The 27118-nt window shown below is 40.8% G+C and overlaps 1 protein-coding gene and 1 long non-coding RNA gene across 21 annotated transcripts in view; one reads left to right on the top strand and one right to left on the bottom strand.

The window, feature by feature from the left end:
- LOC108625808 (lachesin) overlaps window positions 1-27118 on the bottom strand; it is a 230065-nt gene that overhangs the window by 196208 nt on the left and 6739 nt on the right. For all 20 annotated transcript variants that reach the window (XR_003389302.1, XR_003389303.1, XR_003389304.1 and 17 more), the window contains one exon: window positions 24217-24326. Coding sequence is in view for 16 of the 20 variants with exons in the window: in XM_026814272.1 (XP_026670073.1) it covers window positions 24217-24289 (73 nt within the window). In the remaining 4 variants the exon portion in view is untranslated. The remainder of the gene's footprint in view (window positions 1-24216; window positions 24327-27118) is intronic.
- On the top strand, window positions 13107-16556 carry LOC113464444 (uncharacterized). The gene is made up of 3 exons (XR_003389305.1): window positions 13107-13332; window positions 15867-16113; window positions 16181-16556. It is a non-coding gene; the product is annotated as an uncharacterized LOC113464444 (long non-coding RNA).

The raw sequence follows: 27118 nt of genomic DNA, 5'->3' as shown, positions 1-27118 counted from the left end.
CACGACATCTTAACGTCCTTCGAAATCTCGTGGTCATTTTTAAAGTCCTGAAAGTTTCGACCATCATAGTACAGTAATACCTGACAATTTATGGCTATAAATAGCAGAGCAAATTTTCAGATTATACATAAGTATAATGTGAGGGTGAGGAGTCATCCGAGTCAAATTTTGATTGACATTTTCACATTTACATACAACTTGAGACAATAATTCTCGACCCGTTTCTGATTGTGTTAATGTTCTCTAGCGGACAAGATCCGAAAATACTAATAAATTTATGCCTCGTTTTTTCTGGCGTTGATGTAGCTTAATTTTGACGTTTCAAGATCAATACAATCTTAACTCTTACTCTTACTCATGTAATTTCATTTCGCAAATGAATGTAAATAAAATATCAGTAAATGAAATTCCGGATTGTGCAATTCTAAAGAAATCACAAGAGATTTCTTCATCCACCTAGTTGTATGTATTAGCTATTAATATCTTCCAGGATTTAGATTGTCGCTAAGCTAACAATAAGATCTACAGTTGAGTTAAGTGAAATAAGCGCTTGAGCATCGATGTTACAAGCACAAAAGAACTGAATCATTAATCGAAACCAAATGCACGGTTGTAAAAAGCGACACTGTACAAAGGGTAGTGAACGAGGAGGCGGAAAAATCGACGTTATGTGACGTTCGATTCAATAGGACCGTCTGCCGAAGCGCAGTCTCCAAGGATTTTAATACAGATTATTCCAGTGCCTGTCGTTCAGTCACGGTACAATTGACGACAAAGGAATCGATCGATGCAACCTCTCTCTCTCTCTCTCTCGCTCTACCATCATAAATCGCGACCAAACAACCCCCCTATGGCCTACTCGATGATCGAGAAAGTTTCGCAGATTGTTCTCGCAGTGTTTGTCTCTTCTCGCCCCGAGAACGTTGATCGCGTTCCTCTTCAACCGAACCATTTTCGTTCGGAAATCGGATACGAACGTATCACGTATCGTCGACGCATACCGAACATCAAGCACACAATCTTCCATTTTATTTACGACGCGCTTATATTCATCTGGATTCACAACCTCTAACCTACGAAACGAATCAGCTTATCCACGTTGAAACGAGTAACTCGGTAATGACCTAAATCGAGTCGACTATTACGATCTCCCGTATGAGACTAATGACTTTTACAACAATAATGTTGGATATAATGTAAGTGTGTGGGTTCGAAGGGAGCAACGGAAAAGAACGTGGCAAACGAAAGCTGCTGATGTGAAATCGAGGCAGGGAGGGATTCCTGAGGATGGCGGTGGTGAGGGGTCGAATATAGGATGTGCGAATACGAGGGAGAAAGAGAGAGAAAGGCGTCATAAGCCGTAGATACCCGAGGCACTCATACCAGTTGGAAACTCATACCTCCGTGTCCCAACCGCGACCACCAACCCCAGGTGAAATCTACTCCCTTCTGCAGCTCCGATCCTACGCTCTTCCCATCCTACCCAACCTCTAGCCTACCCTCCAACTATCCTCTCTCTTTCCTCTCCCTGCACAGCTATGCGCCGGAGTCTAATCAAATTTAATAACTTTTGTGCTACTCGCGCACTCTGTCCTTTCTCGGTTCACCTCTGCGCCACACCTCCTCCTTTCTCGCTATCACCGTTCTATCCCTCTTTCCGTTTCACTCTATTTCTCTCCGCCGCATCGCTAAGCGACGCCTCGCCCCGTTCGTTCTCGCTCGTACGTTCGTTCGCAGGCTACTCACAGCTTCGCCTCAGTCTGCCTCACGTTAGAAACTTGTGGCCCGTGCACCCGAGCTCTAGCGAGCACCGCAGATTTATGACGAGGACATGTCATCCGTTAAAACAAGTCCGATCTGCTACCGACTTCATTTCAGAAGAATTTCATCTCTTTCTCGGATACTATCTTTTTTTTTATTTTTCCACTCTTCTCATTTCTTCGTCTGTGTTCCTTTTTCGGTAAATCATGATTATTCCGCGGCACCAAGAAATATTGAGAACGAAGTCGCTCGTATCTCTCTTTGTCTCTCCACATGATAAATTCGTCTGGTGTCAGCGAAGAATGCATTTCGTATACGAGGAAGGACTCGGGAAAAGATTATAGGAGCGAACGTAATTCGAAGGGTGATTCTGAACCGTGAAGAAGAATAATCGATTCACTGGTCGTAAATTAATATCTCGTAGCAACGTTGGATCAGAGGCGGGGCGTGGGGCATTAAACTTGAAAGCGGAATAGCCGTATCCGAAATTCAAACGCAACCACACGCCTATTTTGTAACAGTCAGAATGGTGGTCAATTCCCGTCTCCGTTAGTCGCACGTGTTCTCTCTCCCTCTGAACTGTTTTCTCGCTAGCCCCATCCGCCCCAACGAGCCGGAGCGCGCGCGCGCGCGGCGCGACGCGGCGTGCGGCACTGCGCAACTCTGTCACGGATTTACCGATAATATTGCCGGCTTCGGCTATGCTAGACAGAACAAGAGCGAGCGTTCAGCACTCGCGCACGACTCGAGCACGTACACGTGCACGTACGCACGCGTGCAAATACACACGCGTGTAGGCCAAAAGGGAGCTCAACTGTCGACCGGGTATATCGACCGGCCAGTAACTACAGATTAGTGTTATCAGAGCGTAACAACGCGAAAGCGTGGTTTACCTTGACACTGGTGAAACGCAAGATCGATGGCGGGTGGAGAACTCGCGAAAGTCGACGATAAATTGCTCGGTTTATTTAATGCGGGCGATCGGTCGTTCGTTGGTTCCATATCTAACGCAATTTTCGATTTCGATCGGATGCATCGACTCGATACATCCTAAATTAGACGATTCGATCTTTACTCATACGACATTGCGGTCGATGTATCGGATTTATAACAGATCTGATGCCTGTTTTCATGAAAACGAAGTTCGTTTTAATACCAGAAACCGGCTGACTGCATCCATCCGCGTAGAGCCGCAATCGATAAATCATAAGCCGCGCCGGTTATATTCATACATGCGCGCCATTTCCGGGCGCGCGCAAAGGGAAAGTTAGCAAACATTATTAGACGAATGCTTTCCCAGGGAAATCCATTGGCATATATCACGTCGACGAGTTCCCTTGATCACGAGCTAGAGGCGTCGGTGGATCCAATCCGGGACCCGGTTCGAAGCAGCGGATACGGATGACTCGCGAACCCGAGGATTCGTTCAACTGGCCAACTGTAATAAGTTTCGCCGAATCGACCATCCGTTGTAAACATAGCGGGTACGGCCGCGGACCCGGGTCCGAGCAGCGGTTGTAGATTTTACACCCTTTCGGGCGGACGTGGATTGTTGCGGTGCACCGCCGCTTAATTACTATGCTACGCGTAATGGACGGACATTTACCTGTACGAGTTACTTTGCTACGCGATAACGGTCATTACTGTAAATTGCGGGCTTAATAGTTTTAAAATATCGGCTGCACGTAAGCATCGATCACAGCCACCTGTGACGAAAATATCACCGTATCTGTTAACATCCCTGTTAACATTCAGAAGGAGAATCAAAGCCGGCGATCTCGCGCTCTCTCATTCCAGTATATCGTTCGACCTAAATGAACAACTATGTATTGTGAGATATCAGATCCCGTAGGAAATCGATTAAGATTAAACGTATTAAACCATCTAGGAGAGAATAAAGTACAACGACATTGTCCATCGATCGAAATGAAATCTGTCTCGACGTGCGTGGACTTGAATCCGAATTGCCGTTCAGGACGTGCCAGTGTCGACGATAAATCTGTCACGGGTGAGCGTTGATAGCATTTGAAATGAACGCTATAAATTCATTAAGCGGTCGTATCTGATAACGGAGGATGATCCGTGAGAGGAGAAATCTAAGAGTGTAGATAAATCAAACAGAAGGAGACACTGGAGGCAGCAGTTTTCCAATTACAAGTTACATACGTTGTTGTATACCAACGTTATTTAGTATTTAACTTAACCACAGGTTCCCTGTGTCTTATTTTCTATATCGATATTTTATTATCCTATCGCTTCTCTTCTTGGCTCGTATCTTCGAACTTTGTACTAGCTGCACTATTTTTTTAACCTTGTCCTCACCACATCATCCTCAAACTCTAACCCTGGTAGTCCTGCGCTTACAAATCCTAATCCTCACCACCCGAACCCGGAACTTACATTTTATCCCGCTTTCTCTCGATGCATTATGCTCTGGAACTTCTTTACGACACTTACTTAGAATTAAATTATAGTCTTTATGTTACGCATAACTTGTAGTACTCTAAACCCAAAATAAGTTAAAGGAATACAACGTCTGCTTATCACGATTATAATTAGCATGTTTAACATTTGAAATAAAATATACTTTCTTACTTTAACACAATTCCTTTGCAATCTCGAGCACATCTTCGGTAAAGCGAATGCTCAGGTCAAGATTTGAATGCGTCGAATGAAGTCGACGTAACGCATTAATGACCCTCGGGGAAGATCTCATACGTTCAGGTGGCTTAAATTGTTACCATTCGATACATCTCATATTCCAGTGTATCATGAACCTTTATACGCGGAAAACGAAAAAATAATGAATAAAATGTGAACCATATCGATATCGATGTTGTACCTATACTCGTACTATTTCAGCATCCTCGATATCTCACGGGAAACGACGCGAAAACAACTTCAGGCTGCACGTTTCACGGTATCCTACGGTCCACATGCCTCGTCCTACCTACCTACCTTTCATTTTATTTCGAACAATGCCATCTACAAAAATATCATAAATTTCACGTACGAAGAAACGTGTATATCCATAGTACAATGCGATAGGCGAAATCAGAGATTCTGCGATGATTTATTCGTGCCATACGCGGTTGAATAACTATTAAGTTTAGCGTGTAATTCAAAGTTTCAGGAATACTATTTAATTGGAAGAAACTAAGGCAAACCACTGATAACTCTTAATACCAGCCCGTGAGAGATATTACAGAATGATAGAACGAGGAATAATGCGAGTAATGAACGCAGTCCCGTTTCCTCCACTCCACAAGTCCGCGGATCGTTTTAATCTTGTTTTTCTAACGAGTTCGTAATTGTTACCAATCCCGCGGTATCGAGACAAACGGAACGAAACCTAGTCATTAGGAAGTTCAAAAAACAGGGGACAAAAGAGTAATTCGATTTGCAGTTTCAAGACCGCGGAATACTCGGATCGTTAGCATTGTACGCGTAGTTACTACAAGTCGGAGGATTCAGTAATTAATTAATTATTCGATGCTGCAGGAGCGTACAATTTGGCCTGGACAGAAACCAGAAACCTCGGGACTTTGGCCGGCCGCCAAATTAGCTTATTAAATTAACACGTTCGCTCGAGACTTGGCAAAGCTTTCCAGAGTCCTGAGAAGAGAGCGACATCTTTTGCTCCGATCGGAGTCCTCGCCGAAATACCAAAACAGACGTTTCAATTTTCGTGGAAATTTGTGGAAACAACAACCGTTTCCCCTTTCCAATTTACGCTCCATTGTTCGTATAAAATGTATCCTCCGCTGTACGCTGTGTGCACGGTACACGTATGTGCCGGTGATTTTAATTAAAATTGATCGACCGCGTTTTTTATACCCACGCAATCCGATTGTAAACGACAAGTGTCGAACAATGCGGTGACCGTAACGAATTGGATCGTTTCGTTGGTACGGTTTATGGAACAAAGTGTTTATTACCTTAAAGACCGTTGATGACCAATTATACGAAACAAAACGGTGTGCTCCACTTCGCGCGAATCATTGTTCGAAGAATCAACTTTAACAATCGGATTCGATCAATTTGTAACGAACACGACTAGTTATACACTTTGTATTTATTGTTAGAACACCGCCCGTAATCGAGGGCAACGGCGAACACAAACGAGCCCACAGACGATATTTCAAATAGCTTTCTGATTTCCACGCGATTGCTCGCCATGCGCTCTCATGATGCTGCCTACATGCCACGTGCCACGCAGCGCGTCGTGTCGCGCTGTTCGACTCGTGTACCCGTCGAACATCGTCACCAAAATTCGAAATAAAAGTTGTTTCATTTGGCAAACAGCGTGTACCGTACACCATGCATCGTGTACCATTTATCGTGTATCGTTGCCCTCTAGTTCCCAACTCTATGTACTGTTAAAAAATGGTATGCTCAATGGAGTGAAGCGTACCGAAAAAAAGGATTTAAAAGAGATTAAAAACGGTCGAAATACACAGAGTATTGTAATGTTTTATTTCCCACAAAAGTAGAATCTTTGATGTGATCAATATATTGTGCTTTAAATACATAAAACGAATCAACTGCGCGTGATGTGCAACGCGTAGCCGATATCGACAAATAGTTGGGGATAAAGGTAAACCTGGTGCAATACTGAAAATGGAAAAGGAGTCGAGAGAGCGAGAGCAGAAGTCGCGACACGGAAGGCAAAGAGTCCATAACACCTTGGCTACAAACTGCTAACGATTAACTGTCCGTGCTCACGATACAAGATAAAGGATAATAGCGCTTCCGGATTCCGCTTTGCTTACCGGACATACAGATTCAATGCGAAATGAGATTCCAGCTGGGTTGGGAATGAGCCGCAATTTGTACCATCAAATAAATTTTCCACGGTATACGTGGAAATGCACCGGCGCGCATACGTATGTATCCGACGAATACGAAAACGTAAGACGCGAACATTTCCGGTCCAGTCATTTGTTAAATTTAATCTGTATCACGTAAATTTAATTTAAATTCCGCGATTTTCGCCTACGGATAGTGGCAGGGAGAAAAAGAGAGGAACCGCGCGTTTACACCGGGAAACCCGATTAAATTTAACCTGCTCCAAGCCTGCTAGAATAATACCCAACGCTTTTTGCACGAATTTTATATAAAAAATTTCACTAAAATTTGTATCAATTGCCTGAAAATTTTGTTCATAAACGGACAACCAGAACTAATTAACTTCTCAACATAAGCGGAGATCGCGACATTTTTCATTGGGAATAATTGCTCCGTGGTCCTCGCTCACTTTGAAGCTTGCAGCTCGAGCATCACAGAATAACGCGTTCAATGGAGATCCTACAACTTTCCACTTGTCGAGTAGCTTGGGTACGATCGAAGTTACATGGCGAGCAACGCGCGTACTAATCGAATACAACAAGTTCGTCAAATTCGTTGCTCCGAGTAGTTAATGCCCTGGGGGTGTCTACCGGCAATACGTCAACCAAATGAAATTCGTTCATGGGCATCGTAGCTTCTGTGCACAAACGCCATACGATCTTTCGACGTTCAACTTCCACGACATTGATTTCAACTTTAAACAGAGAGAACTAGTAATAAAGTAAAGAAAAACCAAGGAGTCAAAAGTCAAGTTGCAATTCCGTTTGCTGGGTCAACCGGAGAGGTACTGAATTCCTGCGTCACGATAAAAATTACAACGAAACAGCGTGTTGGGAAGATTAATTGATTTATGTCAAGTGCGTTGCGCCAGCGTAGCGTACACGTGTATCGACGTTATCGGTAATCGATTTAGCAATCTTACGCCAGAGTGGAATGCTAGCGGGGTTAATTGTAAGATTAATAAGTAAGCCATGCATTAAGACTACCCTTGCAAGAGCCGCGATCCTGATGCATGTCTACGGTGTATGCAAATCGCGGCGAATAATTAACGAACATCTTCCGGTTGATAAGCGAGTCAGGCCACGAGTAACCTTCCCGTAATATTTCTCGGTAAGAAAGGTTCGCGAGAGAAACGTATCTGATGCCGTTCGACGGTCCGAGAGAGTCTAACGACGTCGCCTTTGCAAGAAGTTGCTTCTCCTTTCTCGGGCCACGGAAGATAGCCGGTTCTTTAATTCGCTTAGCAGTCATTACCGGTAAGAGAAGGCTCAGCCCAGAAACTTTTCCATTTCATTACTCTGTCCTCGTTCTTCTCCCGCATGCACTCTATCCGACCACTGTTTCTTGGCTCTTTCCTCTTGTTACCATCAACTTTATTACTTTGTCCTCTTTCTGCGTGGTTGACCGTGTATGTGAACACAGGCATCCTCTTTCCGCTCCACTAGCTAACTTTCGGCTTAAAATCTTTTCCTTCGCAAAGCGGCTTGCTTAACCAGTAGCCAAGCAAGAACGGTTCTTCGTACATAAAGAGGTTACGCGCTACACAGTGAGCGGCTGAATTAATACCTAGCTGAATGAATTCGTGAAGCCGCTTTCTGATCGGAACTGGCAAATTTCTCTCAATTAATCTGGGAACGAAGGATCAGAACGATGTCTATGGAAAATGCACGGACAAAAACGTTTCGCAAAATGAGCGCGCAGCGGTAAACCGAAAGAAACCGGCACAATTTCCTGTATGCTAAGTTAAGGATTAAAGTTACGACTCTCGTTGGGCGCGAGGATGTTTCCCGTCTACGAGAAAGCAGAACCTCGTGCGCGCGCATGTGTGCGCCGGCAAATGACGCCCGTCCTAAAATATTCAAAGCCTAGCGCGATAATGGTGGTGCGTCCGAGCATATTAAACATTCAGTCACGTAACTGGTCCACCGTCAGGCCCGTGAGGGGCAAGTGCACGTGGTAATTCAACTTCCAAAGTAAAGTTTCAGCCGCGAGATACATCCCGCGGTATAAACTTGGCGAAATTACACTATATCAAACTCCGTTATACATATTTATTATTTAAGTTGCTAGCACTTGTTCCCGAGCAGCGAAGGATCTACCTACTGCGAAGTGCCACGAGTCGCATTGCCTCGCAGCCTCTTCTCGTTTTTCTGGATTACACTGTGACTATTCTACTTAGGAATCAATGTGACGTTTACGTTCATGAACATCGCGTGATAGAAACTTCGCTCGTGATCACATGATACGACCCAAACTTTTGCATTGTTAAACTGCACGTTTTGTACTTGTTGCGTCTTTACCAGTCGGGCAATTCTGAAGATCGTACATTCAATCACAATGAAATTACTGAATAAACAATAAGTAGAATTTGTGCATTAACATTTAATATAGATCTCTATGAATATGAAATGATGTGCACATATTGTGTGTGTAAGCAATTTGTAGCATTAGAAATGTATGCTTAACGCGCGACGTTGCTAGCGTGGCCTCGCGGCGCAGCATGTCACTGTAAGCGCTGACCTATACTACTTCTACTGGCGCAATACATGGTACTACTCTAGTACTCGCCACGTACGCGTACGCTACCGCTGTTCGCTTAAACTCGGACAACGATAATGCTTTTGAGTAAACTAACAAGATGTGTACAAGGAATCTTGGATGGACGTTGACCTTGTCGTAATAGCCATTGAGAACAATCTGGTTAGATATCGTGTTTCGACGATTTAAATAAAAATAAATCCAATTATTCTCGATTGTATTGTACAACGTCATTATTCATGCGTAGTCGGAGAAAATTTAAATAATCGTGTCAAAAAGAGATTAAATATTCCATTACGTTGGGGGGAAGAAGCGAGCATCGTGGCGAGTTCACACGATAATTCAACCGCCGCAACAAACTTCCATGCTCGACCATGGCGTCCCGCTGCTAAATTATACCTCGTTCCGCAACAACCGCGTGGATAGTATTTATTAAACGGCTGTTGTTAATTTCGGAATCCGGCGTAGAAAAGAAGAAAACAGCCGTACTGGGACAGAGGAAAAAAGAAACGTGAACTATCCATTGTAATATTGTATAATACATGAGTCGGATAGCTAAGTGGTAGCGAGCCCTTAACGAGCCAGATATTCTAAAGTAATTAGAAACGAGCACGCTCCTCTGCTCCCTCCGATTCTTTTTCTCCCGTTTTTTCTTTTTTATTTCTCCACTGGCAGTAACCATAAGCATAACCATTAGAATCTGTTACACTCAACGGAGACGCCATTGGCTTTCGACCGGGAGCGCAGCTTATGACCGTGCCTTTTTTAATTCGTACCGAAATCCTACGGATATTTCGCCAATTCAGCAATGTATCCGACTCCGATCGTTATCGTTAGATCGGCCGCCCCGATTCCAGTTTCCGATCATCACGAGTTATAACCGACGAAGCTTTTAACGCCTTCTCGATACGGTCAAACCGTTAATCCACCGTATCGGATCGCAAAGAAGAAATTTACGAGCAACAAAAAAATTTTCTCTTTTTTTTTAGTCTCGTTCTGTGTCACACCATAGTTCCGATTGCTCGTCAAGTACATATCCCGAGCAGAGTACTTTATTCGTAGATGGAAATTATCAGGACAAGAGAGGATCGAAATACTCGCGTGAAAAAAAGACTAGCTGTTTAATTGAATCGACCGTTTGCGCGGCATGGCGCGGCAGCTTAATTTCATTTCAGGAGTTTGCCAAGTCGTCCTTAATTTTCCTCTCTATATTAGCAATGTAAAAGACGGGGTGGTACTCGAGTTAGGGGAAAGGATAGGATCTAATGGGGCAAATTTTGCAATTTCCATGAAACGCTTCATAAAAAAAAATATCGGATAAAAGCGGAGCAAATCGGCGCGGTTGCGTTTGTGGTAACAGCTATTAGAAGGAACAGCAGGCCTCTTTAAGTTACTTCTAACTGGCGTGATCAGGACCGACCAGAAATTTTGTCAATCGACGTCCATTGATGTCTAATCGTAACTTTTTGAGGTGGTTGTTGTCCTATTATATTAGTCAAGATAATATATAAAAATAAACGGTTACGAATACAACAATTTTTCTATATTAAAGATTCACATATTAGAAAGGACGAATTTTTATTATATTATGCTATAAAATTAAAAAATAGATATTTTAAAAAAAAATTATACACTTGTATCTTCCGAAAGCTTGGAACTGAAAGCTGCCACATCTATCGAGCTTCTCATCGGCGTGAAAAATGATAAAATAATATGATATAAAAATGATAGAATAATATTACTCAGTGACTAACAATAAGTCTATGTGCTTTATTATAATTTACACTAGTTTCGTCACATTTTTCAAATATTCATCATTACTCGATGAACTGCAATAACCGAAGAGAGATATTTTTCCATATTACTCCAATATTAAACTATAGTAAAACTGGCGAATTTTGACCGACGATATTTCGAAAAAAAAATGGTCAATCGATATAGGATTATGCATACATGTTATTTGTCACGGATATTAATTTTCTACAAAATTTCGAACAATTCGCAACAATATCGTTTTAGACAACAAATACCTTAAACGATTTTCAACTGAATTTGTTTGTCAACCTATCTATATACACTATAAGATCTAGCATCTGATGGTATTGCTTATCCTAATTTCGACTCACCAATTGAACCAGTTAATTTGTACTAGTTAATTGTACTGAATCGGTAACGAACCATGCTACGCCAAGAGTCAAGAGCAATTCAGTTTTCCATTTTGAATGAAGAAATTTGGTTAATCATTCCGCAATCGTTTGTGAAATAAGTTAGATGCGGTCGATGATATATCGTTCATGCGGAACCATCACGACAAGTCCTTTAGTTAATTACGTTCTTCGAATCGACCGTGTCGAGGATCAACTGCTAAAGTAGGCTAAGGCAATCTTAACACCGCTGAAGTACTTCAACGCGGTACGAACCTGTTTATCATAATTACAACCTCACGAGATTGTTCTTCCGTGTCTGTTATTAATAACCCTAGTTGGCTTTGAGGGACTGTACGACAATGGAAATCCCTTTACGAATTAAACCATGCGTATAATCTTCCTAGACGATTAATTAACACAACAGATACGACTTACAACCAGCACTTTATGTGCCTAGCAAAAACTATGAGCGCAATTCTTTCCGAAAGAAGTATGTACAGCCGAGGAAAGGAAACGAAAAATTGGACTCGATGGTATTAGATTGAGCGGCGAGATTAGCCATTCCGTTGGTCACGGGGGCTCGTTTACATTAGAGCCCGTCCGTGTACATACATTATCCTGTCGCTAAGTGATGCGAGGATTTCGCAGGGTTGGAAGGAAGCGCAGACACCGAAAATCCTCGGTACACGTTCGTTCTGGTCACCCGATGGGGTGAGGCGGGAACGTCATTTATATTCATTTAGTCGGTCTACCTCGACTATACTTATACGAGTATTGGACAAGTATTCTCTCCCCCTGTCATGGGAGTTAGCTAGGTTGCCGTCGCTTCGAGAGGAAAACTTTAGCCTGGAAACAGCAGCACCAGCGCTGGTACCAGTACACCCCTAGATTAATCTAAGACTCCAGACGTTCCACCGACCCCACTCCTAGCCTCCCCCACCCGTTTACCGTTACCTTGGTATCCTCCTGCATGCGAGAGCTTTCTCGCTGGCTTCCCGAGGCAAACAGAGCACGGTGAAATTAGTATTTGTTGCAGTGTTATTCAAATTAGCGCGAAGAAGTTGCCCGAGCAACTCGTCGGGTTTATCTCCTTCTTTGCATCAGCCGTGCCCCAGCTCTTTTCAACAATTCACCGTGCTCCGCGTGAACCCGATTCCGGACGAGAATGTTAATCCGTTGTCGCCGGCATCGTTACAACGCATTCATCAAAAATTGTCGTTGGACGATCTGATATTCGAGAAATACCCTACTGCCAATAGTTGATAAACTAAATGTAAAATTACTGCCACGTAATTAATGCCCGCAATTTATTTCGATAATTACATGAGTTTTTATTCAGTTTCGAACGTGACCCGTACTCTCTTTCGCACCTTTTCTTCGGAAACGAATAAATCCGCGAACCTTGAAAACGTTAATTTAAGATCTCCTTGACCGGGTTATCGTTTCCGAAAGTTACCGTTCCGCTGGTTCGATCGTGTTTCACGTATGTAGGTGTATGTAGAGCAACGTTATTTGTTTCCCGTAAACGAGTATCTTTCTTCGCATGACGCACTTACGAAGCAAGATTGATTGTCCTGCATTATTAAACCCAGCCCTCCTCGTCGACCAGCCCAATAACTGTCATGCGAGAGTCATCCGTTTTCGCTGGTACATACCCTGCCTGTAGCCTGGTGTAACATTTTATTAAAGTCGCCAATTTTTCGCCACGCAGCTGCAGCGTTCGTGATTCGATTTACGCTCTCCGAGTTGAAACGCTACCGTATCCTATATCTGTATCTATATCCATACCTATATGTATTGTAGATACGTGTATCCCGAACGCAAGATCAATCCTCTCCATTCGACGGCTGGCTCAGTCGCTTTTAATCAACCGAACAACCAAAGTCAACAGGTGAACGAGTGAATGCGCGAGTTAGTTTATAAGTGCCCGTAATTTCACCGCTCGTGTCATGTACGAGCATCTCTCTTAGAATAGAAGTGCTATTTCGTAAATTGAACTTAATTCTTCAGTCACTTTTTCTCCACTTATCCAATGCAGGTACTTGCTCGAATTCTACGTTTTTTTCGCAACAGTGTTGTTTTTAACGATTGGTGTCATGCAAAAACGTAGTTTAAGTATCTACTAATTGGTCACTAGACTTCATGTATCCACTAGTTGGTCAAAGAAGCGTATACGATATTATAGGGCAAAATTGTTACCGCTTACAAATTGCGGATACGCGCAGAACCGTAGCAGCCAACCGTGACGCTGCTTCAGAATTCGACGGTAACAATAAGCCGGCTTACCAAACCCACTACCGTGCTGCGATAACCACCGACCTTTGCCGTTTATGCTAAGTGGCACGGTCAGCTGCTTTACATTAATCGTTTTCGACAGCATAACGCCAATCGCTCTTCTTCCTTGGTTATACTGAAAATTACACATATACAGTCACTTTGATAAATATGCGGACGCTATAGTAGTTGCAAAATTATCGTTTTATATTGTTATTTATAATGCATTTATCCATTTTATTCCTATTGAATGTGAACCTATTTTCATGCCATGATTCACTTTCTCCACTACACATAATGAGGATTTGATTCGATTCTATCTTCTCTCATGTATTTTCTCGATAATTAATATATTTATTATGATAAATAAATTTGATAAATATATTATAATTAAATACATAATGTAATAATTTTATAAATACTGCAATGTCCGAATTTTGATTTGATTTATAAGAATAACTGTACTTATATGCGAGTCTTCTAATTGCCATCAAGTATTTGGTCTATGTTCTGTCGATAACGAAATATGGATAATAGTTGTAATGCGAATACCATTTTGTAAGAAACTATTGCACATTTCTCCATTATAATAGTGTAGAGATACTAGTAACTCTCTCGTCTGGAAATTGATATTATTATTATAAACGATTCTCTCCTAAAGGGTATGCATGTAATAACTGCGCGAATATGTCACGTATTCAATCGTCCCCCAAAGCTTTGACATTCCAGCGGAAGAGTGCAGTGGATCGCATGCTATCGATTTGATTTGATTTGATAGACCTCGCACGATTTTGCCGTGTCATAGAGACATACATACGTACATACGAACACGAACAGTGAGAGCAACGATGCGAATACATAGTCAGCGTAAATAATTATCGTTCGAAACATTTTCGATAGAGAATTTCAAGATGAAGCGAAAATAATAAAGTTCCCGTCGCGTTAGCGAAACGTCAACGAGTTTCATAAAGAGTTCGAGTAGATTGAAACGCAAAGACCGTCGGGTGTCGACGATAACGTACGCCGGTCATAAATTATACATCACTGTCAGTATTAATGGTACGGTGACTTCAATTAAAATTCGTCTCCTAACTGGATCACCGCAATGCGGTGCATTCCTAAAAGTTCGGATTGAGACCGATATCGTCGTCCGCTATTATCACCGAGCGGATTATTATTTTAACGCGAAAGACAATTTCATTCTCTTTAGATACGGTCCCTCCGAGATTCCGACCCTTCGGTGTCGAAAAGCACTCGAAACGCAGCTCGGCGTCGCGTCGCGGTCGTCCCGCTTAATCACCGTGGAAAAGTTGTTACGGAAAATTTGACGAACAAAAGTTGCCCGCCATCCGCCTCCTCTTTACACCCTTGTATGGCAGAAAAGGCCACAAAACCGTAGTTACGGCACTAATTTCGGCAGAATAATTGCGAGAACTCATCTCGTAATCCTTTCCCCGAGAACCTACTTTGTTCCACGGGTCCTACAGAACAAGCGGCTCTCCATCATCACCGTGCTGTCAGCCAGTCGAGCGGCTGTCTTTCCTAAAGGATGACACACAGTGTAACGTCGCAGCATGATTCAAAACAGCTGTTCTGCCCGAAAAACATTAATTTTTATGACATTCAATCGTACATCTTTCATGTCACGAAAGTTTTAAATAGGAAATCCTCATTTAAAATGTTATTTAAGCGTAATAATGGACAGAGTAATAGATAACTGTTCAGGATTATAGTGTATTGTGTGACGCAACAATCACGTCCAATGATAACAGGACCGTGATACTGTGTATAGAGAAAACAGGGCGAAAAAGAGACAGAATGGAGGGAGAATTGCACCTAGAAAGGATGCTACAATTAAACATTTTGTTCCTGTTCAACCCCCGAGCTCTTGACCCAAATACCAAGTGTAACATCCAATGAACTTTCGCTCTCCGACCTTTTGCAATTATGCGGCCGTAATTTATCATTGGAAGATGAAGACGAACACGAGCGTTGGTCGACGACTAGAACGGGCGACGTTATTCGGTTGCGTGGCTTTTCACAGATAACCACGGAAGCCTTTGAATGTACTCTCACTTTTTACTCATCCCTCTCCTTCCCCGAAACAGTGCGTAGCGTGCATGTGTACACGTACATATAATACAGACGAGTGTCGACTACGTAATTGCAGGCGAACGTTTTCTTTGATATTTCTTCTTCATTCTCTTTTTTCACTTTTTGGTCACTTCCAACATTAACGTTATATATTTACTATTAAGAATATAACATAAAAATTCGTTTTATGTTTACTTCTTCTAGGTAATACAAGAGTTCCTTCAGTTATCGTTTGTCAATAGAATTGCAACAAAGAAGAAATGACATCGCTTGTGAAAGACAAGTTATTTCTTCGAGCGGTAATCACCGTCCATAAAACTGGCCCGCCGTACACCGCACTCCCGAGATAAAAATTTTACGGATTTCTTGGTGGCAGAAAACGTTTGTCTGAGCGGGTTGGACCGGGTGGGCGTCAGGTACATATTAAGGAACAGCCAGGAACCATCCGAAGGTTGTAAAATCGTGTAACATGCAGCGATAACGACTGGAACGACCAACTTTACGATGCCCCCTTACAGAAGTCGACCCGCGGCGAAGCTCCCTTCTGCGGTTTTCAAACCGACCACCAGACAATTCGGATCTACATAGGCGTGAATGTCCTACACGTGGATACATGTGTAGTAGGGCGAACAGACATAGGAAGAATGAACTACGCAATGCGGGCTTGCTTCTAAAAATCTTACTACTACTATAATACTACGAGGCTAGTCAGTAGTTACATAATGTACGGCAAAAAAGGATATCCTCCTATCAAAATTACGAGGTACCAAAAATCTCTTTTTGAGTTACTCGCTTGTCGACCATCATTGCCTGCATGTGGGACGAAATGAAAGAATTGTAGTGATTTGTAAAACCATAATTATTTCAGTTCTATGCTGGTAATAAATACTAATAAATATGAGAGATAAAATATATTAGTAATACATATTATGTGAAAAGCCTATTCCATTTCTCTTTACAGTTCTTAGGTATTCTGTTAACCCCACCCTCCCCTAAATTCACGCTCGCGATAGCTACGATAAATATTAACGGTTTAATCATTTGACAAATGCAGCTTTCGTAGATTTATTGATGTTTCCAAATTGGCCAGAGTAAGTAATCTTAGAAACTATGCTAGATGAAGGGAAATGAAAAAATATGAAATCCCTGGTGGAGTTAAAGTGTACGGCTGACATCGTTGACTACTACATTTATCGTTGTTTTAAAAGTAAGCCACCTTCGTCGTGGTATTCGCTACCTCTAAGAATATCATGCTACGGATACACGAATTTTCAGCTGTCGAAAACTGAATATTTCCCTTTTCGGAAAAGAGCACGGAAATGCCATTAAACTGGTCGCGAGACCCTCTCCTCCTCATCGAATCGAGTTTGCGAAGGCGTACACGCGTACCGAATGCCGGCTAAAAGTTACCTACTATTTCATGAAGTATGCATGCTACCCTACCCATATATGTGTACGCGATTCCATATGTATCACGCGTCCCTATCCTACCCTCCATCCTACATAAAGATATATTTCGGCCGGTATAGACTACACGCTGGGTATAACATGGAGGCTTGCCAATGAAGCAGTGAAATAATCACTCAAATATGGAAGCTAATTGCAGACTGTTAAAGGATATAGAAAATAAGTGTAAACATATTAGGTGAAGTAAAAAGTTCTGAGCCTTTTTCGTTACATGGCTTTAGTGAGCCATATCTTACGATGTATACGTTGTATCTTCTCATTCTATACGGCAAATTAAAGGCGACATAACGCCTTAAAAAAAGTCTTCTGACAATTTTTTGATGAGTGAATCAAGTTGTGTGTTAGTGCGTTCCAAAGTGGAAGTGAAAAAAGGAGAAAATTCGATACATTATTCAGTACCACTACGACCAAGGGGAAAAAGCGATGCAGGCGGCCAAAAAAATTTGTGCTGTTTATGAACCCAATACAGTATCGAATGCAATAGCAAAGCGGTGGTTCCAACGTTTCCGTTCTGGTAATATGGACGTCGAAGATGAGACACGCTCTGGTAGGCCAATCGTCGAAAACGTTGATAAAATCATGGAAATCGTCGAGTCAGACCGGCATGCGAGCACTTATTTTATTGCCCAGGAACTGAAGATTAGCCAGAAAACCGTTTGGAACCATTTACATAAGGCTGGTCTCAAGAAGTCAATTTCATCGTCGAAATAAAGACAAAAAAGGCTCAGAACTTTTTACTTCACCTAATATTTGCAGAATGTATGTGTATACTCAAACGATGGCTAACAGTCATTTAGAAGTGGAGTAACCAGGAATGCGGCAGATCTAATTTTCCAGATATATCGACGCACGTGTATGAACAGGTGACGTTGATAACACGGACGATCTACGTTGCGACTCTTCCACTAAATTGCGATACTTCTAATAACGTTCATTCCGCGTTGGAAGTCGTTTATGTGTTAGGAGTGAAAAGATAAAAGCTCGACTCTCATCGATTCTCAACGCTCAAAGGACGAATTCCGTTGTACAGAAATCTATAGCTCCGTGAAGGCAATTACGTCTGTGACTTCTAGTAAACCGTTAAATGTATTTTGATCTCATAGTCGGTGGCAAATGGTTTTAACCTAGTTCCAAACGTTTTCGCTTCGCTAACTTTCTTCAATAAGAGAATCGACTTTTATCGAAGATATCGTAGATTATCTTCGCAGGGTGACTGAAGGAAGGAAATTATTTTCAATTCTCTGACTCTTGCTGCGACGCTATCCATCCATTTAATCTCATTTACACGTCAAAACAATGAACGAACGAGCGAGATATTTAAGAGCTTGAAATACGATCATTTTACAAATTTTATTCAATATTTCGATATTTTTATCCGTTTATCCATTCAGCATACTGCGATAGGGTCCGTGAGTATATTAGCCATTAATTCTCGAAGCGAAGCATATTCTTTAATAAAAGGATCGCATAAAAAGCGATTGCTTGCACTAAATAGATTTCCATTCATTAAGATGGTTCTATTAAAATAGAAGACAGTGTAGATCGCCATGAAGTTGTGACATGTTATTCTTCAGATCATCCATATTTGTACTTAAATATAACAAGTTACCAAACAAATTTCTTAAAAATACTGGAGCTTAAAAGGTTGTACTATAAGAATAAAGTATATGGGAGTCACGCATTTGTCAATAAAAATATTAAAATTAGTATGCTTCAAATCTGCGGATTGAAATAAAAAATTAGATATCCAAAGTTCAATCTTTACACTTTCTAATAATTGCAAAAAATATACATTACCGAATTGAATAAAAAGTTGTTTTGTATTTAAAAGTAGAGAAACTCACATAAGAACTTAACAATATAAAATATTCTATTTTTTATATATAATTGCTTCAATTTATTTAAAAAATTCTACCTTAATTTTAGACAGTGATGTATGTTGAACTAAAATATTGAGAATTCTTAGTATGCACATACATTTGACTTCAGAATTTTAATAGAGCTACCTTAAATAACGATACGACGCAACGCGACGTATAGCGAGTCTGGTCGATGTGCATTCGCCGAAAGAACGATCGTCGCCCACGTTCCATGGAGAAGAAAGAAACTTTAGCCAGACACACTAGTCGGATATTTCTCATTTCAACCCTCGCTACGCGTACCTGTCTATCTGCTTTTATCTTTTGTACGGCTTCGTTCGCGATACAGTAGAAACGGCACGGCGGAACGCGCCGCTGTATTTGCGGTACCCGATCCTACTTCAGCACTGTATCAACTACGTATCGACTCTCGCAATAATAAAAAGTGTCACGAAAAAAGCGAATGACACAGTGAACAATGAATCCGATACATCGAAATTTCATTTTTACTCGATTCATCGCGCATACGTTTCCACAGTTAGTGCTTTCGAATTAATGTCTCTCATAAATGCGGAATCACATACACGTACGCATCTGTTTCGTGTGTTACCTCGCAACAATATTTCGAATTCGAGCCGGACATACCCGTGACGCAATGCTCGGTACGTTCGGATAATTATCGGAACGGGCGTTGCATAAATAAAATACAATCGCACTGTTACACTATCACAAAAATAATGCATATAGTGTAAATTAAGTATGATCGCGTGCCGCGTGCGCGATGAACGGACACGTAAAGAGGCCATTCCGACGAGTGGCTTTTTTCACCCGAGCGTGCTCGACAGTCAATGGTATTCATTCGCGCTCATGGTTTTCAAAGCGACTTTTTCCGTCGTCATTTATGCTTCCGTCAAACTCGTGCTAGGAATCACTTTATATTTTCCGCGTCGCCTGACTCCGGTTCTCCGTCCGCGGACATAATGCGCATATGCATGTACATACGTTACTGCGCCGAGTGTATCGAATCTCTTACATGTGTATTCAACCAGTGCGGGAGACACCGTAAAAACATACCCGAGCCGCTTTTTATGCATTCGAAAACTTTTCCGATCTCACCTCCAAAGGCTACCTTGCACTTCACCGACCGGGATATTTTACCATTACGCGCTCCACTTTCCCCCATTCCTCATTGTAATAGCGATCAGAATCTGCCAGCTAGAGCGGATCGTCTGTTTCCTATTATTCTTATTTATCAATCTCTGATCAATCATTGGCCTGTTGGATAAACATAGAAGAGTAAAATCCGTTTGTTTATACTGACTTTGATATCGACACTAATAAGGAACGCAAAAAAACTTTTTACAGAGTGCACAAATAAAAATTTCAGTTAGTAATATTAACTTTATTTATTATTCAGTGGCCCTGTAGTATTCATATATACGTTTCGAAGAAAATATATTAACATTTAATGAGAAAAATTAACAAAAACGCCACGTTTTTTAATATATTATTTATACAAATGAATTTTCTGCACATTCGTTTGCACGGTTAAATTTATCGTTTAAAAAGACACATTTCGTCAATTTAAACTGTGTCTATTCTTTATAGTTCTCGAGATTTATGCCAAAATATGTTACGCAGCCCTAACTTTGTGGGCTACTTTTACCCTTTTAATACTTAAGGTTGCCGATAAAAATAAGTACGTCTCAAATATTTTACGTCACCTTATCTGCCGAATTTCATCAAAATCGATGACTAAAAATTCGGTGAGTTGAATAAGGTCCCTTGTAAAAATCGATACCACGTTCTTCTAGCAAGACTCGAGTGAGTTGACATATAATTGCAGTGAACATTTAAATTAGGTTAATTTCCATCACCGTCTGATGACATTTCAAATAGGTTTTCCCTTACTAAAGCTTACACGTCGTCAGATGAAGTAAAGAGGATGTCTGGGATGGGCCTGAACCAGAGAGAAAGAAAAGAGCAACACTGTTCGCGCACAAAAGAACCCGTGCACGTGTGTTGTACAGACACCGGGACGTGAAGAGTGAAGAGTAAGTGCCTACGTAAGTGGCGGGCACGCTCTCCTAACGCCATTAATGTACATTTAATGTCCCAACTTTGAATGCGACCGTGCTCACCGCTAGAGATAACATCTTAAATATGTTCTTTCATTTATGCGGCGAACAGAGCACCCTACTTTCTTTCTCTTTGCCGCGACCGCGTGGAAAAAGCCTCAAACCTCAAGAAAGAAAGTTCTTAACGCGACGACGACCATGCCTCGGCCATACGCCGGTCTAGCTAGTTTTTTCGAAGGATTTTCACATTTTCCAACCTTTCTATCTGTTCCCATTCCGCTATTTCTACTTCTTATCTGTAACACTAACATTAAGGCTACATCAAGATTGTACAATCTTGCGCATTATCAATCAACATGATACCGCAAGTTTTTCCATCCAATATGAAAATGAAAAAAGAGGACACCAACTAAGCTTTTTTTATCCTCCTATCGAAATTCTTTCGCTTGTCATTAATTAAAATTAAAACGAATGTGACTGATATGGATAAAATCGGGAAGTCTTTGATTTTTCTATGTATGAATTTTGCATAAACAAAGCCACGGATTGCTCAAGTGTGTATAATCATACATATCGCGTATCCATGGAAGATCCTGCGATACACAAGACATATATAGGATTCTACGAGGTATTTCACAGGTGATCCGATACGGAATGCATATTGGAAAGGTAAACAGCGTGTATACTCGAATCACGGAATGCTTTATACCACTCCCGACTCGTTCTGCGGTTTTACGTCTCTATTGAGACCATTCTATTATATACGCGCCAAGATTACTTGCCTCAACTATCGGTCTACCGGGACGAGTTTCTACTTCCTCAATACTTCCGAATGACGTATCCGTAAAAACGTCAAAATTTTACCAAAAAAAGTATACGGAATTTAGCATTTGAAAAAATCCAAGGAAAAATTTCACTTGTTTTTAACTGTATTACCTGAACGTCTCAGTGAGGGTTTGCTCATGCAACTAATCAATTCGCGATCAATCACGAACCCTCGAGTCAGCCTTCATTTCTCGTGAGAGTATGACAGTTGATCGTGAAATACAAAAATCTATGAAGCGATGGATCTACTCGTACACCTCGTCTGTGACAAAACAATTTGCCTGATGACAAGTACTTAGGTATTTAACCTCGCGTGACGAACGATGGAAGCCGGCAATAGCCGCGCGGTAGATAACTAAATCGATGCATTGGACTTTGTGAGAACTCCTACGCGTCGCGTCAACGAGTTCGTTCGTATGCATAGCCGACTGTCTTGATTGGCTGATAGGCAAGTCTGTGAATTTCAAGCAACAAAGTACACGCACAGGATGCATCTGTGTAGTCGTACCAATTACCCGTTTCCAAACCTCACAACTGCGTCGGCACACTGACGGATCTTATGTACACGCGTGGTATTAATATGGACTTAAATTAACGCTTCAAAGTAATACGAAATTATATTACGATACTTAGGTAGCAGGACTAGCTATCGACGTATGTATGTACGTACGGTACACATACAACGTCTTCTTTGCTTTTCTCAAAGCACGTGACTTGTTCCATGAACCTGCTTGCTCGCATCGAGGAAAGGTATCATTCCGAATAAGAATTGTGATATGAATGTGAATATAAATTTGACCAAAAAACAATTTTATTTTTCGGTGCACGGGTTGCACGAAACGATAGCAAAAATAGTAAGAAAGACAGGGCAATCCAGGGTTTCTTTCTCCTTTCGTTTGCTCTCTGTTCTCCTTTTTCTTTCACAAAGTATTTCAGAGAGCAACGAACACCGCGAAAGTCCCGCAAAGCTAACGATGATTAGGAAGGCAATCGTTGACCGAATCGTTGCGACAACGCCGCAGTAATTTTCTTTCATCAGATGAACGGGGTACCTTCTGGAAAGGAAAGGGGAGGGACTAGCATTTACCGTCGCGTCTTGGAGAAACGTTAAGCTGCATTTTAACGAGCCTGTACGTGGATCGTGGATTAAATGGATTTTTAAACGATACTTTCGAAATTTAAATTGAATCACAAATATTACTGTGCATGGAACAAAGGGGGAAATCTGATGAGTTGAACGGACGATTCGAAAGTTAATTTTTGTTCGCAAATGATTTAATGTATTGCAATTTCACAAACATCGATGTAACTCATACATGAAATGAAAAGTAGATTCGAAAATGAATACGTCAAAATTAATTGGATAGCTATACTCGTTCCGTAACTCGCAAATTCAACTGTCAAACAAATTTGTCGACGGATGCAGCTCCATTTCTATTCAATCGGAAAATAACATTTTTTCACTCCTCCCATTTCCTTTTTACTTTGGTTGGTACAAAAACCAGCTGCAAAAAATTAAAAACACAGAAGTGAATCACGGAGAACGATACTGAATGTAATTTTAAAGGATTTTCTTCAAAACCTGAAAGTTCCAATATAAACGTACGAAAAAATACTAGCGTGAAAATATAGACATTCACGGAATAAAAGTGGTCGAACGAAAACCGCCATTGTTGTCACACTCCTAAGGTTTTGAACACTCTGGTACTGTCTTAACGAATCTTGCATTCAAACGTTGTACTTAACAATCGACTTTACTTTTAATGAGGAACTGGTAGATTGAAATCGGACCAAGACATAAGAAATTGTTCTCATAATTGCGCTAGCAGGTTAAATATGTATACATATCGGTACTTCGAAAGGGAAGCAGGAAGTCCGCTGGTAGCAATTAACAGCAAACGCGTACCTCTGCCTGTATGATAGATAATGTCGCACGTGTGCCAGAAGTGCTACCCAAAGAACCGAAAGTCAACTTACTCGATGAAACTATCGTCGTTATCGTAACAGACGCAGAAACTTATCCAGCCATTTCTCACATCTTCGAATTAAAATTACCTTCGCGACACTCTAATTGAATTACCGAACGTTCTTCAAACTCAATGATAAAAACCCTCACTGGTTGACCTTTATTTGCTATTAAAACCTCCTATACAAGTTGAAATATTTTGAGATACATGTAATGCAATCTCGGTTCTATTTACGTATATTTATACAAACATGTAGAATGATTTCATACATTAGATTCACACTCATTAATTTTTTACAATGCATGCATCGCATAACGATTTCAATTTTCGTTGTTTTTAAAGACTATGAGGAACTCACCTTGACACATGATGGTGATAATTTGTAATACGGTGATGGTAAGATACCGTCTTCTCCGGTAATTGTCCGCCATTTTATCTTCGTTTTAAATCTCGTACTTCGAAGTCTCTCTGCAACAGGATACCAGAACCACACATTTAATTATGCTCAAAACCACAAAGCAACAGAGACCCAGAATACAATACAATATACGCTTCGAACCACAGAGTATCGTCTAAACCAGGTCTAAACAACCCTTCCTAGTTCTAAGGTCAAATTATGGTTACTAAATGGATTTTACTGGGCGCTACATTAACGGAAATTAATCAAATGAAACATCAAGGACTAGATATACCGTTGTACTGTTGTTTACGGGCAGACCTGTGAACAAATGTATTTCTCTACCTCCTGTTTTCTGGGGCTCTAACACCTCATTATAATTTCCATGTCGCTCACAACGTTATCAACAGATTATGGAATGTAATCCTACCGTTCACTACAGTAGAAAACGCAGTGCGATGTATTGTAAAAACAGCTAATCTTTGTATGTGAAAACATAATAGTAATTAATATCTACAGGGCCGGATTTGTAGATTTTGTGGGAACGGGAGTTGAAGTGGGAAGCTCATATTTATAAATAATACAATATTATGAAAGTTTGTCAGCATGTACATTTTTCCATAGGTAATAAGCCAGTTCGTACAAAAAGGATCAGTCCCGAGCAATGGCAATGACTTGTACCTACTTGATTAACCCATTCGCTGCCAAGTTATTTCTGGATAAGAGCACATATATTATCATACATAATCATTTAGAAGCAGAAAACCAAAGACGAGTATACTCGTCCTGGCAATGCGTGACACCCTGCCAAAGACGAGTATACTCGTCCTTGGCAGCGAATGGGTTAATATGGATCGTTTCTGAAAATGTGGGCATGACCTCGGGGATAGATTCAGTACGCTAAAATAAAAAAATAAATTTATATGAACATACGCTGGATACGGCCTTGCTTCCGAATTATAGCCGTTTCCGTCTTCCTGTTTCTATGAGAATTACTAAATAACAGGTATCACATAAGAATGCCATACTTCGGAGACAGAGTTATTTCGGACATATGTGTACATGAACTTTTCTTCTTGTTTTAGCATACTGAATCTATTCCCAAAGTTGTGCTCATATTTTTGAAAACACTCTGTATATAAACCGCGTCGGTGATTAAGAGAGCGCGATATTAGGGTGCCACGACTGGAATATGTAAATACAGATCTATCCAGTCTAACCCAGGATGCGCATCCAAATGCATATTGCAATGCAGCGTATCGTTGATTCATCGATACGTCGGAAATCCACGAGGCCGTGAAATCATTAACGCATGGCTAAGTCAGTGTAATAGAGGGATGCTGTAATTAACGAACACCCAATGTTAATCAGGTTTATTGGGCTGTAATATACGTAGAGCCACTCGAGAAGATACGTATAGATAGATAAATGCATTCATGTACAGCGTACAGTACGTCTAGATATGCTTGTCAGTCTAGTCAGTGTAGGCTCAAAAAGACCTGTTTCAGAAGTTTTCCAATATAGAAGAGGTTCACGAGAATTACTTCGATTTCACCCCAAGCGTGAAACTGTATGATTACAGGCAGATCTACGGAAGCTGTTGAAAATTCAGGAAGGATGAATCAATAAAAATCGAGAATTTCTAAATATAATTTCAATTTTCAAATATAGTTTCACAATCATTATAACTTTTCTTTAGTACAACTATTTAGAGTGCAGCTAACATACTACTTCGTAACTCATCAATTCTTGATTGAAAGTTTGCAGTTGTCAAAGTAGAACTAAAATTTCTAACTTCTCAAATTTTCATTCAAAATGCTGTACCGTATAGTATTATATGCTGCTTCTAAAACTTCCAAGATAACTCGGCAAGAGAAATAATCAGCTTGTGAATCTTCAGCTTGCGAAAAATGCTTGAAATAAAAGTTGTTTTCCTTCTTACTTCGATATTTAACGAGTTACGTATGATTATTTGGCATTTTATTGATGTTGACAAAATCCGACCATTCCAGCGCCGAAATGGCGAACTTTTGACAAAAAATTTCGTTTTTCTTCAGTAACTCCTAAACCGTTGGTCCTACGGGAAAATTGCATACAACCTTTCTTATAGAGGATGACAAGATCTAAAATTTCCATATAAAAGTTGTTTGCTAGCGTCAATAGTATACGAGTTATTAACGAAAAACGAAAAAACAGTTTTTTGCAAATAACTCGTTAACTATTGACGCTAGCGAAGAACTTTTACATGGAAATTGTAGATCTCGTCGTCCTCTACAAAATGGTCCTATAAATGTCCCCGTAAGTCCATCCGTTTAGAAGTTATGTGCAAAAAACGAAAATTTCGCGAAATCTGAAGGGATACCCCTTGGAAAAATCTCGGAAAAATCGAAAATTTTTTTTTTGTTGTTTATTATTAGCAATGTTCTTCCGACGTCTGATTTCTTTTTAAAAAATGCGTTTCTAAAGTGCATAAACTTTTGGGATTGACTGTATAGCCAATACATCCTTAAACTCGTCGTAGCTTTTCGCTGACGTAAATACACGGTTAATGCAAAAAGAAAACAATTCTTTTCTCCCTTCTTCGTGACCCGAGAGACCGATATTTCGAGCTAATGATTAAAGTAACGAAGGCTGGCATTGCACGAATTTATTTTATGATAAGAATACCGAGTTCACTCCAAGACCCGCGTATTTCGCTAATTACTTATTATATAAACGATTTCTTTTCGTGCCACGGACTTCAGACCGCGAGGTAAAGAGAGAAAGGAAAAGAGAAGAAACAGAGAAATAACATTAAATCTAAATTAATACGCAGGTGTCCATCACATATGGAATTCATGAGATTTCTCTAATAATAAGTTAG

Source organism: Ceratina calcarata, unplaced genomic scaffold (genome assembly GCF_001652005.2).
Source record: "Ceratina calcarata isolate Rehan_Ccalc_2016 unplaced genomic scaffold, ASM165200v1 scaffold371.2, whole genome shotgun sequence".
NCBI lineage: Eukaryota > Metazoa > Arthropoda > Insecta > Hymenoptera > Apidae > Ceratina > Ceratina calcarata.
The sequence above is the reverse complement of the archived record's forward strand: the minus strand, read 5'-3'. Positions and strand labels throughout refer to the sequence as shown.